At 41.9% G+C, this 16028-nt stretch overlaps 1 protein-coding gene across 14 annotated transcripts in view; it reads left to right on the forward strand.

The window, feature by feature from the left end:
* The window catches only part of rbfox3a (RNA binding fox-1 homolog 3a), a 317090-nt gene that overhangs the window by 85369 nt on the left and 215693 nt on the right, over nucleotides 1-16028 (forward strand). For all 14 annotated transcript variants that reach the window (XM_058062410.1, XM_058062406.1, XM_058062412.1 and 11 more), the window contains one exon: nucleotides 1864-1905. In XM_058062410.1, the coding sequence (XP_057918393.1) occupies nucleotides 1884-1905 (22 nt within the window). In that variant the 5' untranslated portion in view covers nucleotides 1864-1883. The remainder of the gene's footprint in view (nucleotides 1-1863; nucleotides 1906-16028) is intronic.

Raw genomic sequence — 16028 nt, forward strand, 5'->3', positions numbered from 1 at the left:
ATTTATAAGTGGAAAAAATGTTAAATTACAATTTAAAGCAAAGAAAATAAATTGCAAGTTTATGGGAGAAAAAAATGCTAAACTGCGAAAAAGTGGGATGCTATTTTAAAGTCAAATTTCCATTCTGTTCCCTAAAAATCCCAGAATGAATATGACATCCATACACTATACCCATGATGAGTTTAAGGTAATGTCAACATTTAAGTACAACTATGGACTATGAAAACGGTTGCACATTACCTGTACATTCATTACCATTCTAAGCTTTTGTCTTCAAATGTTCACTTTCTCTCTCCGCTTCCCTCGCTCGCACACGGTAGATTAATGCCAGCCATTTAAGAAATGTTCACACACGCAATTACCACCATCTTGTACTCACCATATACATTTTTAATCAGAATAGCCCCTCGCCTTGCCATTACACCAAACTAATTACCCCAATACAACAGCAGCGAGAATCATCACTTCCTGGTCTTCTGTCAACCGCATGAACAAAGACGAAGCAAAAGCTGCACTTTGCTTCTTTTGTTTTCATTTTTCCCTCTCTTGTCATCTTTTATTTTCTTTCATTGTCTGAAGATTATAACAGAAGTGGTCGTGTTTGATTGTATGCATGTATGTATTTGATGCCGTTTCATCTTCCTCTATAGTCTTGTTCTAAGACGTGGAACCAATGGAACCAATGGACATAAGATTGTAAAAGAGACAAAACTGAGATGTGATGAATAATTTATAGTTATTAGGATTAGTTAGGATAGAGACCCAGGCCCTTGCCTTCCCACGGCCGTGTAAGATGGAATAGACTACTGAATTGTTCATCAATGCAGTGCCCCTACCACCCCGCGGGGTTAAGGGATTCGTGATTCGGGAAGATAGTTGAATCTCGGATTCAGAAGGAGCGGTTGTTTTTGTCCCGATCGTGGAACTATGGACCGACTCCGACTCTCTCGGCAGGGTCCTTCGAGGGTACATGGGAGTTTGCCCAACAAGTCTTTGTGTTTGTGGACTTGAAGAAGGAGTTGGACCGTGTTGACCTTGGAATTAAGGGAGTTTGGACCCCGTAGGACCGATGTCTGCGTGACCGACAATGGGATGTTGAAGTTATATACTGTAGCCTGCATGTTTTGGCGTTGGAATGGTTGACTCGGTTGGCGATTCTGAAAATAAAATGTAATTAGTGTTATGGAAAATGTGAAATTTCGGAATAGTTAGGATGATATTTAGCCTAATAAGATGAATATGTTCAGGAATGAATATGCTCAGTCATCCGGGAGGGGCTCAGAGTAGAGCCGCTTCTCCTTCACATCGAGAGGACTCAGTTGAGGTGGCTCGGGCATCTAGTCCACCTCCCTGGTGAGGTGTTCCGGGCATGCCCAGCCGGGAAAAGGCCCCTTGGGCAGACCTAGGACACGCTGGAGGGACTATGTCTCACAGCTGGCATGGGAACGCCTTGGTGTCCTCCCGGTGGAGCTGGAGGAGGTGGCCGGGGACCGGGAAGTCTGGGCTTCCCTATACTAAGACTGCTGCCCCTGCGACCCGGACCCGGATAAGCGGAGGAAAATGGATGGATGGATGTTCAGGAATCAGTTGAGAAATACAGAAAGTGTAGAAAATATCCATTCATTTTCAATGGCAATGCCATGGAAAGCCATGGATGTTCTTGAGAACGTGTGGATAGATGGACATTGTGTTGCTGGGTTGAGAAATGAGCTGCATGTCCGAGTGTGGAAGTGGTACATATTCTTGAGCTAAAAGGGAATTATTGTAATGGAAAATGGAACTGGAACACAAGTTTGTTCATGCGGCTGCGATGTAAAATGTTAATTTTTCTCTTTGTCTTTTTTCTTTTTTTTTTTTTTAAAGATCCCTTCCGACGGCTGTACATGGAGACCGCAAGTTGGGCAGGTCAGTTTGCATGATTCTCTTGTACTTCTGCTTCTTTGCATATAACATTCGAGATTGCAGCCCACCTCTGGTGGCTTTACTGATGCATGCATCCCGACATTTACAGCACAGATACCCAGGTTGTGTATGTGTGTGTGTGTGTGTGTGTGTGTGTGTGTGTGAGCTGCCAGCTGTCTTTTCAAGTGTGTGTATGCGCAGAGTGAGAATGTGCTGACTGCAGTGCTTCAGTTCTGGGCATGCCCACTAGGAGTGGCTATAAATCCTGAGCGCAGTGCTCTGACTGTGTCAGCACTCCAGCCAATGAATGGATATTAAATGCTACAAAAAAGCCTCTTTAATTCCGTCTACCTCTGCCATGCTGTTGCACACGCCGCCTCTCTCTATTTCTCTTTATCTACAGGTACTTATCCATCTATCCATCCGCTTTTATCTGCCTGAATTTCACTTTTGTTCCTGCCTTGACTGGATGAAATGTGTTATCGTCTGTTACCTGCAACGATTTCCACACAAATGTCCATGCAGTCATAAAACATGTATTATTATTATTTCTATTAGATTTGAGGTTCTGAAGCGAAACGCTGGCCGAAGGTGTGGCCATCTGTCCTCACGGCACATCAATATCAATCTAATCGGATGCAGGAAAGATCAATCAAAACTTGCTTAGATCTGTGGAAATCTACACAGTGCACAGAGTTCCTCTGCAGCACACCGCTGTGGAGTCATGGAGTCTGACGTTCAGTCCAATTTACAGAGAGGAATTCATTTTTACATTCATCCACGCATGTGCTTTTGGGACAAAATGTTTTTGGTGCATGTTTTTCACATGGAAAAGGTACCAGAATGCTAACAGTTTGTATACAGTGTAAACACTGTCAATACATACTTTAGAACCGCCTACTTAGTGCTACTTTGCTATGTGCTAATACGTCAACTGTTAGCATTTTTGCCATTTTATTCAGGGCAAACAACCATTCACACTCACATTCATACCTATGGGCAATTTGGAGTCGCCAATTAACCTAGCATGTTTTTGGAATGTGGGAGGAAACCGGAGTACCCGGAGAAAACCCACCCAAGCACGGGGAGAACATGCAAACTCCACACAGAGATGGCCGAGGGTGGAATCGAACCCTGGTCCTCCTAGCTGCGAGGTCTGCGCGCTAACCACTAGGCCCCCGTGCCGCCCAGAAAAATATTAACTCAACAAAAACACAAATTTAGCCGGCCGCATGGTGGAAAGTGGTTAGCTAGTAGGCCACACAGTCAGGAGATGGGGACCCTGGGTTCGATTCTCCGCTTGGGCATCTCTGTGTGCAGTTTGTTGTCGATTTTTTTTTTATCATGCTTTTTTACTGATGTTTTTTTCATTGTAACACAGAATCGAATTTGGAATCGAACCCTGGTCCTCCTAGCTGCGAGGTCTGCGCGCTAACCACTAGTCCACCGTTCCGCCCATCTACCTACAATATAACTTAATTAAATTTCACTTAGCAGTACACAGACAGCGGTAACAGTAACCTACGTTGACTGGCCACAACATTAGGTACACCTGCACAGTAGCACAAGAGCGGCATCAAACATCCTGCATGAATGGCTATCACACTACATTATGTACATAAACGTGCTAAAATATTACACCCGTTTCTGGCTTTTCACAACCAGTCACTTGAGGTTGTGCAAACTTTGAAACCGCCTTAACATTTGTAGTACTTTATAGTATCTTGTTAGATTATATCAAGTTAATGTTAGCATTTTGGTCATATTCCCATGCTAATATCCATATTTTTGCTTGATGTAAAATTACAATCGAACTTCCCATTGTCTATCTTGTTCTATGCTAACATGTATGTTAGCATTTTAGCCATTTTACTCATGTTAAATAACCTATACCTGCATGGCATGATGGCGCTATGGGCTCCTGTTTTGCACATGAGGAAGGTATAGTACAGTAATTGGTGGGATGTGGTGCTTTGATTTTGCATAATTTCTTACTTAATTTGAAAGGCAGCGTTATCAGAATAATCTGATAATCAACGCAATAAAGTAGTAGAGAGTGACAGGAATTCAAAGACTGTATTGGTAACTCGCACACAGTACAGCACAGCAATTACAGCCCGTGCCTGCTTTAGCCTCTATCAGCGTTCATCAACAGGCCTCCAGGCCGATCCAGACTCTGACACCCAATCATGCTGGCATGAAACTAATTGAAAAGTGGTGCACCAGTCAACGCGGGGATCATTGTTAGGGAATTGCGGATCCTTTAGAGGAGCCACAATAAGATGTGTTATGGTGATACGCTATGAGAAGTGTTGTGTCAAAAAGTTTGATGTGGATCGGTATCAGTTTGGCTCTTTATTATCGTACACGTATCATATATTATACACACGTTACGATCCAATTGTTCTATTTATTGCCCGTGAATATTCTCATCCATCCAGGTCATTGTATTCTCAGGGCATGGAAACGATCCTAACTACTGTTCGGTTCGTCTTAGAAATAGTTTGACTATTTAGGACGGCATAGTCCAGTCCTAGTCAGACTACCTACCTAGTTATTCAGCATGAACTCATGAAGCCAGCTTTAATAGAAGGCCAAACATCTTCTAAGATTTGCTGTTTGTAGTTCTGATTAGGGTTAGGGTTAGGGTTAGGGGTTAGGGTTAGGGTTTTTGGATACTCGACTACTACTGCCTTTCTCAACCGAGTCACAACATTTCAACACCACAATCTTCAATCCATTGACGACATTCAGAATGTATATATTTCACATCACAAAATTTCACACTTTGCCGGTAAATCCACATTTTCTTTTCAGAAACTTGCCTTTTCAGGTTTACCAACCTGAGACACACGGACAATTTAACTTAATGTCAGTGTTCTTAATGAAGTGGTTTCTGACCACAGACCTTGACCACAAGAACAGAATTGCTTGTTGACACATTCAAATTGAACCCAGTCCAAATTTCTTTAAATAAACGACTTTCGATCACCACTAACTGCTAACAAGCCAAGCTAACCGTCGCTAATGGGCCAACTTCAAAGTGATTGCTTGACAATGCAATGGGACTCCATCAAAGAAAACCAAAACAAATCAGCCCAGAGGAGGACGCCCCAGAAACAGTGGAATCATTTGCTGCTCTCCGGTAGCTAATAATGAAAGAGAAGATGGATAGTTTAAAAATGAAATCATGTGGTGCTTTTGGGGAATTAATGTTAAGTGACTTAGCTCAGTGGGAGGGAGTGGCAAAGGAGGGGGGGGGGGGTGAGAGATACAGCAGTGTTACTGATTGTAAAGCTAGAGACCATGCTAACAGAGTGGCTCTTAGAACAGACAGATCCCATCAAATTGGACATGCAGCAATCATTGCAGGAGGCAACTGACCAAATGCAGGGACTCCAGATGAATCAAAACAACAACAAAGTCTTATGGAGAAGCAAACAAAGACGATCACGTAAAGGTCTGCAAAATGACAGGTGACCATGTCAACCTCTCAACCTCACAACCTCAGAAAGAGGACAAATCATAAAGCAAATGTACTGCACACCTGATGAGAGGGATGGGCTAGCTGGGATGACTCTATGATGGATGGATGGGCGGATGGATGGATGGATGTTAAGTAACTTATACCTACATGGAATGATGTCAAATCACTATGGAACTGCCATAGCACTTTCAGTTTGTAGTGCTATTTTGTTAGGTGCTAGCATGCTGTTGTCCCTACTCCTAACAAGAAGCTGGTTTTCTCCTTTTTAGTCGGCATCTGATATTTTCCTGAAACTTGCCTATGTTCTACTGCTGATTAGCTTACCAAAGAACGGAAAAAGGTAGAAACGACCTTTCTTTCCTGATGAAAGACTACAGTGCAATCTTTCTTTTGGTAGGTTCCATGTCTATATATAACCATAGAACACCATAATCTGTGTGCCTTGAAAGATCAGTCAACATTGTCTAAAAACGTTGTCTTTTTTTGGAAAATACCAATTTTTTGGGACCCCAGGCCAGTTAAGGGACCTTGGAATTGTATGTATGTATTATATGTAGTTGGTATCAGTTAAGATGATTTCAGTCCTGGAATTGGCAGTAAAAAACTCTGATCGGCGCATCCCTAAGAGAGGTTTTTTTCTACTATAGTCCGCCTCTGGGCGTGTCCTAACATAACTGCTACAGATTTTACATTTGTTACTCCCCGACATAAAATTTTAGATGCAATTTCCTCTGTTGGAGTGACCGGTCTGCGGCTGCAAATCAGGTACTGCAGCTATTTGTATACATTTCCATTCCATCGCCGATATACAGTATTGCACCTCTAAGGAGGAATGGCTTAAAATACATATTGCATGTCTTTGACTGTGGGAGCTTTACATTTCACGGGTGAAAGTCGCTGCTCTTGGATGCAGTGCATAAAAAAACAAGGTGGGGTCTACTTTGGAGACAAAAAGGAGGTGCAAACTTGCTAGCCATAACTCATGAAAAGCCTTAAAATTGAAAAAAACACCAACTCTTATGCCAGTAATTTTGTCAACTACTCTCGGATTTTTAGGACAATTCCCAGATCACAGATGATTTTCCCTGGTGCAGCAAAACTGCTCCTCCAATTAGGTTATCAGTAAAATGTAATTTTCTGCACATTATGTTGATTAAAATGGCATGACCTAAAATCCCTCTACAATGATTAAGTGATAGCTTTTGAGTAACGGATTGTTGGAATGGTTTTTGGAAAAGTGCTTTAAGACTGAAGGTGGTTTCCCTGCTGATAAGAAAGTTTCATTGTTTGGGGATTGTTTTTTTTTTTTCTGAGAAACGTCTGAAACAGGTCCAAAGATCTCTGAAGAAAAAAGTCAAAATAACCTTAGACTAACGATGACATCCAAGAGTTGGCATAGCATGGGAAGCGAACCAATTCCTAGTAGTTGACAAGACACAGAGAAGGGGTAGGATTACATAAGCTCTGCTCCCTATCAGACTTGTTGGACCCTCAGCTTTGGAAGCAGCCACAGACCCACAGCAAAGCGAAGCGAGAGAAATATTCCAAACAAAAAGACAATTATGACATTGACTGATAGTGTTGTGATGAATATGATATAACACACGGAAAATGGCCCACAGCGGGTACTGTATGGTGTTTGACTGGCGGTGTTTGACGCTGACAGATCGATTGAAGACGCAAGCAGAGTGAGCAGCAGTTCCTGTTTTTGTTCCTTTCTCTTTTTCTGTGATGAAAAGTGTCCAAAAAGCAGTAAGTAGTTCAACATCAGAGCACACCTCTATCGGGATATACGTAGGCCAAACAGCCAGCCCCCCCCAAAACACAACTGTACATACAGTATGTTTGCTTACCAATAGCCAGCCCCCCAAAACACAACTGTCCATACGGTATGGTTGCTTACCAACAGCCAGCCCCCCGCCTCCCCAAAACACAATTGTACATACAGTATATTTGCTTACCAACAGCCAGCCCCCCAAACACAACTGTACATACGGTATGTTTGCTGACCAACAGCCAGCCCCCCAAAACCCAACTGTCTATACGGCATGTTTGCTTACCAACAGCGAGCCCCCCCCAAAACACAACTGTACATACGGTATATTTGCTTACCAACAGCCAGCCCCCCAAAACACAACCTTACATACAGTATATTTGCTTACCAACAGCCATTCCCCCAAAACACAACTGTCCATACGGTATGTTTGCTTACCAATAGCCAGCCCCCCAAAACACAACTGTCCATACGGTATGTTTGCTTACCAACAGCTAGCCCCCCCAAAACACAACCTTACATACAGTATATTTGCTTACCAACAGCCAGCCCCCCAAAACACAACTGTACATACGGTATGTTTGCTTACTTTCATGCTCAAATATTCAGACGCCTCTTCTTCCTAAAATGCAAAAAGGATATGATGGTCGGTACTTTTTGACTTTTCTTGAACCTTTGATATCAGAAACTGACATTACAAACGTAGTAGTAGTAGTAGTAGTAGGAGTAGGGGATGCAGACATTCAATACGACAACTATTGATTGATTGATTGATCCCCCAACACAGCAACTAATCCAAAGTGTACCTGTGACACTGATTACTTTAGGATGATTGCGCTTCGCTGATTGCTCGACGGCCATTGGTGAAATTGGAGATAGCTGTTTGCTAATGGTAGTAAAGCTCTGTTTGTTTCCTCACCATTAAAAATGCAAGCTTGGCTTTAATAGTGATAGCGCAAAGCGGCCAGAGAGCCACCCTTACATTATTAACAGAAATAAACACTACTATTTGGGGGCTGTAGGGAAATAAAAATCCTTCATTTTATTATTTAACTGACACACGCTCCCTCTCCCCCCCACAGAAACACACATACATATGAATATATATATATATATCAGATGTCTTCAGTTTAGTTGTGTTATGTGTGCACATAAACCTTTAATGGCAAAAGGGGGAACAGTTCAATATGCATCAGCCGTGCTCTGTGTGGATTTTATGGCCTTTTATTGTGAAGACACAGAGTGTAAATGCCGCTGGTTCTCTTTGTATTTGTTTAAGTGATGTCCGGCACCTCTGAGCTGCTTTTAACACTTCCAGAAAGGCCATTACAATTAAAGCAGCGCTGGCCAGAGCAAAGGGAAATGGAGAGCGGCGTGATGAGAGTAAAAGAGGGATGTCAGCGGAACAGGCCGCAGAGATGCTTTTAGCCTGTTTCTGCAGGAGTAATGTCCAATTACTGCACTGTTTGGGGCTGCTCCTCACACTGTCATCAGCACAAAAAACATTAGGTTATGGCCCTCTGCAATGGGCTGATTGTCAGCTGCCGTGGATCACAATCAGCAAGCAGGTCTGCAGGGCCATACGCAGTTTCTTTCGACGTATTCATTTCAATTTGCTGCTTATAACAGCCCAAGGAGCTTTAGGAAGCAAATGCATGGCAAACACGATAGTGACTAAACCACTCCGGTCCATGTTTTTAACAATCTGTCATGTGCTGTACTGTTGCCTTTTGTTGGGAATGACGTGTTCCGCGTTTACAGTGGAGCACAGCCTTTAGCTCCGAGTCATGGCAAGGTACTGTCAAGGAGAAGCCAGAGCTTGAAAACCCTCTTCGGTCATGAAAGGCACGTAGTTGGGTGCCTCAAGCTGGGTGAGCGTGGTTGGATGTGGGTTTTTTTACTGTGTAGACAAGGAATAATATTTGTTTTTTTGGGATGAGGTAGGAATCTGGGTGGTTAGGGGGTTGGGACTAGATAAGTCTTGACTTCTTCCCACTCCCTTTCGAACATTCATTCATTCATTCATTCATTTTCTACCGCTTTTTCCTCACAAGAGTCGCGGGGGGTGCTGGAGCCTATCCCAGCTGTCTTCGGGCATTCATTCATTTTCTACCGCTTTTTCCTCACGAGGGCCGCAGGGGGTGCCGGAGCCTATCCCAGCTGTCTTTGGGCGAGAGGCGGGGTACACCCTGGACTGGTCGCCAGCCAATCACAAGGCACATATAGACAAACAACCATTCACACTCACATTCATACCTATGGACAATTTGGAGTCGCTAATTAACCTAGCATGTTTTTGGAATGTGGGAGGAAACCGGAGTTTGATAAAAGAGGTGAGTCACACTACTCAACTGAACAAATAAGTGGTTGCAAAAGTACTAATGGTAGTATTTTAGTGCTGATTAATCATGATTAGTTCATTTTTAAAAGGCGATTAATCTGATTAATTATTATTCATTCATTCATTTTCTACCGCTTTTTTCCTCACAAGGGTCGTGGGGGGTCCTGGAGCCTATCCCAGGCAGGGTACACCTTGGACTGGTCGTCAGCCAATCACAGGGCACATATAGACAAACAACCATTCACACTCACATTGGAGTGGCCAATTAACCTAGCATGTTTTTGGAATGTGGGAGGAAACTGGAGTACCCGGAGAAAACCGGGGAGAACATGCAAACTCCACACACAGATAGCCGAGGGTGGAATTGAACCCTGGTCTCCTAGCTGTGAGGTCTGCGAGCTAACCACTCGTCCGCCATGCAGCCCTGAAGATATTTTTTCTTCTTAAAACCATTTTGTAGAAGATATCTGATCCAGTTTTACCGGAACGCAATCGACACCAATCACAACCTCCATTTGGCCGAAGATGATCCGGTGTCTTGACGGACGGCCAAACGGAGAGCATGACAAGGGTTTAATGATCAGCCGTGAGGGACGCCTCCTCATTACCTGCGTTGGAAGGGCACGTTTGCAACTACTGGGGTTAGAAAGTGATGACACACACTGAGTATTACCATACACTGGTGGAAATGTTCAACAGCTGTTCACATCTTCAGGTCAGAGAGCTCCACCTCCTGCTTCCCCCCCTCCGAAATGTATTCATCCCCCATTCTTTGCTCTCTCTCTGCTTTCCTTTTATGTCTCTCTCTCACTTTTTATACTCTCATTCATCATGTTGACAGCAGCACAGCTACTTTTGTGAAATGGAGAAAAATGTTTAAGTCAGCTTTTCTCTGTCTCTCTCCCTCCTTCCTCCCTCTTGGCCATCTCCTGTAGATATATACAGTGTGTGTGTGTGTGTGTGTGTGTGTGTGTGTGTGTGTGTGTGTAGCCAGCAGACAGGAGTAATTCCTGCTCGATGGGAAGCACTTTACATATGACACCCGTATGGGATTCTGCTGTGAATGCAGAGTTTCCAATTGCCAGCAAAATGACCCTCCATTTGGTGCTATAAACTTCAGGATTTCACTTCCACTTCCTCAACAAGAGTGGATTTTTTTTTATTCAGACACTGGGGAGGGACAAAGTCCTAGTTTTGATTTTCGGCGTCTTATTCTGCACATAAATATTTACAACATTGTGGTGTGCTGCCCAGGCCAGCAAAGTCGTATTTGCTGGACCTAAACACCGAAAAGCACGGACCTACATTTATTTAACTTCCAGTGTTCGTTACCTGAACCGATCATTATGTTCATTCCGTAGCCAGTAGGATCTGTGTATGTCCAATCAGGTTTCGGTGTCTGTGTTGCTATGTCAGTCTAATCTGCCATATCCCACTGGCCTTATGTCACTTTTACCGATGGTGTGGTTTCTTTATTATTTTAACAATGCTGGCCCACAGTGTCTACCGAGAAGAAGTCTGGCCTGTTAAGTCCGATACTAAAGACATGGGGACCAAATACCACTCTTTAGCCATGGCATGGTTGTGGTGATTGTTTACACACAATTTGTAATGCCTGAGACACAATGACCACAACATATAACCAATGCACCAACTCCATGAACCAAGTCTGAGAAAGTATAAGCACAATTCCTGCTTTACACTCAGACTGCAGATCTACAACACATTCTGAGTTTTGGCACAATTTTCATGAAGTAAACTTCTTGTTTTCACAAAGAACACAATGCCACTCAAAACAGTCAAATTAATATTCCTATTATTCACACTGACTCATCACATGGCTAAAACACCCGTCACACAATGTTACCACTGTCTGTGTCCTGCCAACTTGAAATGAATAAAATTCTTATATTGTAAGTAGCACGCCTGTTTTATGATGACTTCATGGAATAAAACATTTCAAGGAAAAAAGAGGTCGTGCTACCCCTGATGCATAAGTGACTGACGTAACAGCAGCCTGCACAGCGCTGTCTTGTCAAATGCACCGCGTATGTGACAAGACAAATTTGCAAAGTAACTTTAGATACAAAGCGAAATAGAGGCGAGTCAAAACCCAAAACAATTCTAAAATATTTTGCAAGAAGTGTCACACTGAACACAAAAAGGCCCGAGTCATGATGAATATGATATAATCACAGTGTTTTACACAGAGCACAGTGTTCAACTGGTTCATATAAATGTTTGTTCATATAGTGGTTTTTGGATTTGTTTGTAGAGTTCTGAGAATATGAGGCATCCTTTCAGAAAATGTGTTTAAACAATCGAGAAAAACTGTAATATAGTAATATAGCCAGAGCCTCATTGCATTGGTACCCGGGTACCCGGGTCACAATTTCACCTGTAAATAAAACATTTCCATAATGAAATTCATGAGTTTGTTGAATCATGTACTCATCAAGTAATATAATAAAAAACGGAGAAGTCTTGACCTGAAAATATAATTCAAATATTAAATGCGTGAAAGGAAATTTACTTTATAATACATTTACTTGGCAGTCAGTGAATGCAACCAGTCCGGGTGCAAATGCAACAACATTTGCACGCTTTACTGCACTGTTAGTTTTCTGTCTCTCGCTCAAGTTATGTTGTTTTGGAATAAGTGTGTGGAATAAGTGAGAGCCCACTGTGCTTGCCGAGACCACTTCCCCTTAGTCGTGTTGATAAAGCTTTGTTGGGACTTTTAATCTTCATTAAAAATTTAAGGGGGGGAAACTTAGTGGAAGGAAAACATTTGAGTGCAAGATAAGGCCCCATATCGCTACACAATTCTGCCTGGGTCACCAAAAAGATGTTATTAGCCTTTAGCTGGTAACAAAGAAGAGTGGCGGGATGGACTGAAATGGATAACCCCGACGCTCCTATCAGGCAAGTCCGTCCGATAGCAGCGGGTTGGACCCGTATGATGCCAGCCAGGCTACGACACACACCATTATCTTTTTAATTATAGCTCATCCGGTGGCTCTGTGTGATAGGCCTTGTGTTTGCGGGAGGAAACGTAAAAGCGCTTTAATGAATGTCAGGTTGGATCATTATTGACGGCAACAATGTTTATGCTGCTTCACCACTTCCACCAGCTGTGGATGCCCCTACCGAGTGGATTGAATGGTAGTGAATATTCTGTACTGGGGTTGAAACGGTATATCATAATCACAGTTGGGGACGTACTTTGCTTTTACAGGAAAACTGCACTTTTTGGGAAATTTTGCCCATCATCCACAATCCTAATGTGAGTCTTGAACCAGTCATGATGTGCTATATATATCACTATATTGACACTTACTATGGTACCCATTATTATGTAATTGGATGCTCATATCACCTGGTACTTTGGTTAGGAGATCCTGGTAGCTCGGAGCTGCCTTATAGCCAGGAGCTTCCTGGTAGCTAGGAGCTCCCGGTAGCTAGGAGCTTCCTGGTAGCTAGGAGCTCCTGGTAGCTGGGAGCTTCCGGTAGCTAGGAGCTTCCTGGTAACTAGGAGCTTCCTGGTAGCTAGGAGCTCCTGGTAGCTAGGAACTTCCTGGTAGCTAGGAGCTCCCGGTAGGTAGGAGCTCCCGGTCGCTAGGAGATCCTGGTCGCTAGCAGATCCTGGTCGCTAGGAGATCCCGGTAGCTAGGAGATCCTGGTAGGTCAGAGCTACCTTATAGCTAGGAGCTCCTGGTAGCTAGGAGCTAGGTTGGACCTCCTGGTTGCTAGGAGATCCTGGTAGCTCAGAGCTACCTTATAGCTAGGAGCTTCCTGGTAGCTAGGAGCTCCTGGTAGCTAGGAGCTTCCTGGTAGCTAGGAGCTTCCTGGTAGCTATAAGGGAGCTCCTGGTAGCTAGGAGCTACCTTATAGCTAGGAGCTTCCTGGTAGCTAGGAGCTACCTTATAGCTAGGAGCTCCTGGTAGCTAGGAGCCCCTTGTAGCTCGGAGCCCCTTGTAGCTAGGAGCCACTGGTAGCGAGGAGCCACTGGCTGGAGACCCTTGGCTTACCGTGTATCAACTCAAAGAGCGCTAACACAGGAATACAACATTCTGATTACATTTATAGGTCAGAAAAAGGTCCCTTGAAAAGAATTCTATTAAATTAAAATTTGGATTATTCAAGAAGAATTTTGACATACAGCGTTTTGAATATTAAATTAAAAAAAAAAGTAAAAATGGGACGAATAGAGCATAGTGTGAAGTTGGTACTAAAAATGGGCTTTTTCACCTACTGCATATGACAAAGCTGGGATGCAGTTTTTTCTTGAAATATATGAATAACATCTTGGCATAACTACATGGGTCGGCTTAGAAAATAGCACAGTGACCCTTTCATTTTTCCCGACGTGGCCCTTGGGGGGGAAAGGTTTGGAAACCCCTGACCTGATGAACCAACGTTTGGTCTACTTGGACATGGTGGAAATAAAAGCGTAATGTAAAAATTGTGCCAAAGACAACCCATCCATCCATTGATTTTCTATACTCCTTGTCCTCTTCAAGGTCACGGGTGAGTTGGAAACTATCCCAGCTAACTTTGGGCAAAAGATGCTGCACTCAGGGGCACTCAATGACAAAACACGCATATAAAAAATCTATCATTTTAACCCGGATGTCTCCAGCACTGTCCTCTGTTTAATAGCAAGCACTTTCCATTTTTACACACTCCCATTCAGGTCTATTTGCACAATAATAGCGCTGGCATGCAAATATATTCACAGTAATACGTGAAGTATATGGCGTGGAATACCAGTGGTTGGTTAGCTTACATTTAATTATACACGTTTGTTGACAGTGCTTGTTTATTGTTTCCGTCACACGCTGTAGTTGTGTACCAGCATCCTATCGAGTACCGTGGCTTTGTACACATGTTCAGTCTTTCCTAGCCAATGGGGACAGTATGCCACTACTGTATACCCCTTAGTGCTGCATGCGTCAGTGGGTGGTTTCAACACAATTAAAGAACTGCTTAATAAATAATAGCCAGCCCCCCCCAACCCCACCCCCCTCCCCGACCATAATAAATCCATTACAATGGCAGACCGTAGAGTTTCTCCTGTTTTTACTCAATAATTGATGAAGACAAATTCCTGCAGGCACTAATTAGATCAACAGGAAATTAGTATTTATTGGAATACAGGCGTTCAGAAAAGGTCATATTGAATATTAGCTCAACGTCTAGTCGTCCATGCGACACTCTTTCATGGTTACGCAAAGGCTTCTAATGGAAAGTCTATTGGCCAATATAGTCAAGGGTGCAGTGTTGTGTAGTGAGAATGTGTTGTGTTGTGTAGTGAGAATGTGTGCATTATTTCCTATGGGAAAAGCTAATTTGTTTAGAGTATGTTTCGGTTGGTCTAACTTTCTGGAACAAATGAATGACACGAACGGAGGTTCTACCGTAAAGGATAACAGTTTTCGCCCCAGTTATTGACCCTGAGGTACACCACAAATGATATGGAGACACGATGATGCGTGTTCTCTGAGCTTCAGACATTTCTTTGAATTATGCAGCGTGTGAAGAGATGAAATTGGCTCGCAGGTGGAACAATTTCCACATGAAGGCCAGAATATGATACATCTACTCATAATATGATACTTCTAATAATATGATACTTCTAATAATGTGATACATCTACTAGTACTAATATGATACATCTACTAATATAGTACATCCAGTACTAATATGATACATCTACTAATATGATACATCTACTAATAATATGATACATCTACTAATATAGTACATCTAATACTAATATAGTACATCTAATACTAATATGATACTTCTACTAATATAGTACATTTAATACCAATATGATACATCTACTAATATAGTACATGTAATACTAATATGATACATCTACTAATATAGTACATCTAATACTAATATGATACTTCTACTAATATAGTACATTTAATACCAATATGATACATCTACTCATAATATGATACATCTACTAATATGACACATCTATTACAAATATGATACATCTACTAATAATATGATAATCTACTAATAATATGATACATTTACTAATAATATGATACATCTACTAATATGATACATCGAATACTAATATGATACATCTACTAATAATATGATACATCTACTAATATGATACATCTAATACTAATATGATACATCTACTAATAATATGATAATCTACTAATATGATACATTTACTAATAATATGATACATCTACTAATAATATGATACATCTACTAATATGATACATCAAATACTAATATGATACATCTACTAATAATATGATACATCTACTAATAATATGATACATCTACTAATATGATACATCTAATACTAATATGATACATCTAATACTAATATGATACATCTACTAATAATATGATACATCTACTAATAATATGATACATTTACTAATAATATGATACATCTACTAATATGATACATCTAATACTAATATGATACATCTACTAATAATATGATAATCTACTAATAATATGATACATCCACTACTAAT

The sequence above is a fragment of the Doryrhamphus excisus genome, chromosome 22 (genome assembly GCF_030265055.1).
Source record: "Doryrhamphus excisus isolate RoL2022-K1 chromosome 22, RoL_Dexc_1.0, whole genome shotgun sequence".
NCBI lineage: Eukaryota > Metazoa > Chordata > Actinopteri > Syngnathiformes > Syngnathidae > Doryrhamphus > Doryrhamphus excisus.